This window comes from Stomoxys calcitrans, chromosome 1 (assembly GCF_963082655.1).
Source record: "Stomoxys calcitrans chromosome 1, idStoCalc2.1, whole genome shotgun sequence".
Classification (NCBI taxonomy): Eukaryota; Metazoa; Arthropoda; class Insecta; order Diptera; family Muscidae; genus Stomoxys; species Stomoxys calcitrans.
This window is the reverse complement of record NC_081552.1, coordinates 204,917,173-204,920,827: the sequence shown is the minus strand read 5'-3', so window position 1 is coordinate 204,920,827 and position 3,655 is coordinate 204,917,173. Positions and strand designations below refer to the sequence as shown.

The 3,655-nt window shown below is 41.0% G+C and overlaps 1 protein-coding gene across 1 annotated transcript; it reads right to left on the bottom strand.

The window, feature by feature from the left end:
• Positions 1-1,275: 1,275 nt before the first annotated feature.
• LOC106093256 (uncharacterized) lies at positions 1,276-3,039 on the bottom strand. Its single transcript, XM_013260305.2, has one exon. The coding sequence runs from the start codon at positions 3,037-3,039 to the stop codon at positions 1,276-1,278; it is 1,764 nt and encodes a 587-aa protein (XP_013115759.2).
• Positions 3,040-3,655: the final 616 nt, after the last annotated feature.

Sequence of the window (3,655 nt, the reverse complement as noted above, 5' to 3'; positions counted from 1 at the left end):
AGAGCGAAATGTCCCCACCCTAAATAGATATGAGAGAGTTAAATAGGCTATATAACTTCTCGGTATCTGAAGGGGGACGGACCCTCCCCCTTATGCCAGATACACAACCCAAAATCAAATGTGGACCGATGGGGACAATATAGGTATCAAATGAAAGGTATTGGGGAGTATAATACGAATATGGTATTAGAATTTGAGTCTAAGTACCAATCGGGCCGCCCCAACCCCAAAACTCCCCCAAAAAGACATATTGGACGTTAATTTCAATATGGGGCTCAAATAAAAGGTTTTCGGGTGTAGATTTCGAATCTCACATACAAAATCAGAATGAAGCATAGGGTGTCACGCCACCCTTCAAAAACCCCTTTAGGCCCATTATGACTATATGATACTTGGCTGAACCGATTTTCTTAAAATTTTCATAGATTGTAAACGTTTGTCTGGAAGGAAACATAGGCTATAAAATTTTTAGATATCTGGTGGGAGGGACCCTCCCACAATAAGGGTATCAAATGAAAGGTATTGGAGACCAGAAAACGAATATGGTATTAAAGTTTGGATCCAAGTACCCAGCGGGAAACCCCCCAACCCCAAAACTCCTCTAAGCAGATATATTCAAAGTTTATGTCAATGTGGGACACAAATGAAAAATATTAGGCAGTCGCCCACCTCCAAATACCCCCAACTGGGCATAATAGCTTACTATGGCTACATGGGACTCAAATGAAAGGTATAAGGGAGTACATTACGAATGTGATATTAAAATTTGCGTTCAAGTCTAGGTGGCGCCTTTCCTCCTAAAGATACATCAAATGGCTTATTTGACCCATTATGACAATATGGGACTCAAATGAAAGATATTTGGGAGTAGAAAACGAGTTTGATATCCAATTTTGAAGCCAAGTGTTTGGGGTACGTCCTAAAGCACCTCCTACACTTAACTTCGTTTCCAATTTTGTTGTTTGGTTACCTCTCTGGGGAAAATTTTTTAAATGACCATGCATTACACTGTACCTCGCAAATGTCACCAACATTAGGAGGGGATAAACACCGCTTTGTCCGATGTTCTCGCCAGGATTCGAACGCGTTCAGCGTCATAGCATCGACAAAGGCACGAATTCGATATTCGCATTTAGGTCGAAGTGTCCCCACCCTAAAAAGATATTAGGGAGTTAAATAAGGCGCAGCGGAGCGGGCCCCGTTCGGCTAGTCCCTTAAATAAAAGCCCAAATTTGTTTTTTTGATGACAGATTTTATTCGAAAACTTTGTTGACCTTAGTTTCCTCGCCGTATTTGATACTGATGTATCAGGACTTCACACACAAATACAAAGAAAGACAATAGCATGCCATGGGACCATATGAACAGAGGACTTTTAAAATACTCACAATTCAGCCATCCTTTTGCAGAATTCTCATCTCTTAGGAAGCGTATTTCTCCACTGTAAATCCCTTCCCACAATGATTCATCTAAGAATTTCGCTATCAAACCCGATGACATTAAAAGACCCAAAAATCGATTGAACGTCTCTATATAGGGCAATTGATAGCGCACAGTGAAGTAGACCGGTGTTTGGTAGATGACGATATCGAGCTTGTGCATCAGGGGTTTCGACAGATATTTTTGCTGGAAAAGAGCAAATTTCAGTGTGCTGTCCAGGCCTCCCTGGACAAATGAGTTGTTTAGGTCATGCATAGCTTTGTAAAGAAAATTATAGTCAGCCAACTTAAGACGTTCCAAAATAATAGCCGGAACGTCAGGTAGTGTCTTCATATGCCTTATATTCGATTTACTTGCCATAAAGTTCAAATTGGTTGACCTCAAATCCTCCAGGTTTTCGATTTTCGGTTCGTAGATGTTAACGGTCAAAATACTTGAGAGTCTGGCCTGATACAAGTTAATCAAAACGAAGCCATAGAAAATTGAGGCTATAACCAGGATTCTAAGGATTGTGCCCTTGACTTTGACATGAAAATGACACTGAAAGTATAAACAATTGTGAATGTACAAAAGCGTTTTAAGGTAGTCCAAGCGTTTGAGACGATTATCTCGGAATACGATGTAGGATATGACAGCCGATGTTCCCATTAACAGCAGATAATTGAAAATCCACAGCTCTTTGCGGAAAGGTAGAGAGAAATAGAACTCTTTGCTGAGCAGTTTCGGTGAAGGTACGATGAGGAAATAGTTCATGTGCCTCATAATCCTACTTCTATTTAGGTTCTCCCAGCCATACAAGCCCAGGGGCACAATGTCTACTTTCTGCTCTGTGACAGCCTGAACAATGGCCTCATAATCAAAAGAGTTGTAGGCATACTCTTGGAGTTCAAAGTTAAAGGTCTGGGCGAATAATTCCAAAGGCTTCCAGTATGTACCCGTGGCAATAATCTTACCATGGCGATTTGTGTAACGATAACAACCTGGAGGATGCTGTACAACTGCAGTTGTTAAGGGATAATGTTGAAAGTCCCTTAAAGGGGGTCGCTGCCAATAGGCGCTGACCTTCTCAAGCTGTTTCACTTGGATCTGTGGTGCTGGCGCATATGAGTACAAATAGCCATTGACAAAGTAAAGGCTGTTCATGTATCCCAACATCCAATGGCTGTTGGCAAATCTAAGCAAATCCTCTTCGCTGGCATTTTGATATATCCAAAAAAAATCTCCATGCTGTAAAGTGGGCAACAGGCCTTGGACCAAGCTCTCCAACTGCTTTCTGTTGCTTTCTCTTTGTTGTACCCCTTCGCCAATCACCTGAGCTATTGTCATCAGTTTGTGGCCATGTTGGCTTGCAATATGACTTTCTCCCATTGCAGCATTTGCAAGCATTAAGAATTTCGGCATTTCAATTGCCCTAAACACTTCCTCCAAATCCTCATTAACTTCTGTTGTCAGCCATAAATTCCATTGTATTTGCAATTTTTCATTGAGCTCCTCGATGACACCGATCAGTTGATGCCTGCTTCCAGTCTTCACTGGTTGAGCACTTAGAGAAATTAGGGCATTTGTTAGCAGGATAACAACAAACGATGTTGATTTCATTGCCTTCAAATGTTGTTTAGCCAAGCGTTGGGCAGTTCTTTCACCTTCGAAGTATGGGCGATTTGTCCAACAATTCTTTGCGGTTTCCGGAATTCGAGTGAATCATTCAATACAAAAAACAAGGAAGTTTGTGGAGTGGTTGCCACCAAACTCCTAAGGGGACACAAAGTATAGAAATTAGCAGTAATTGTTCGTTCTTGTACCATGTGATTGTGTTTTAAAAACGCAACAAAGTAATCGTACACCTACAACAGGTTCTCCATCGAAGGCAATGCAAAGCAAGTAAAAGAGTGCCTAGTTTGGCAGAGCCCAATCTTATATTGTCAAGCTCTTTGCGCGATATCTCCATATATATAACGAGTAAGGAAAGGCAAAAGTCGGGCGGAGCCGACTATGCAATACCCTACTATCTAGTATACGTAATACTTTTAGATAGCAATTATATATGCCTTAAAAGGCCTTATCGGATGAAAAATATATATGGGAGCTATATCTAAGTCTAGACCGATTTTTATGGAACTTTGCACACCTATGAGGATGTTGAATAAAACGGCCCATGTCAAATTTTGTAATGATCGGACCAAAATGGTGGCTGCTAAAACCTTAAAAGGCCATA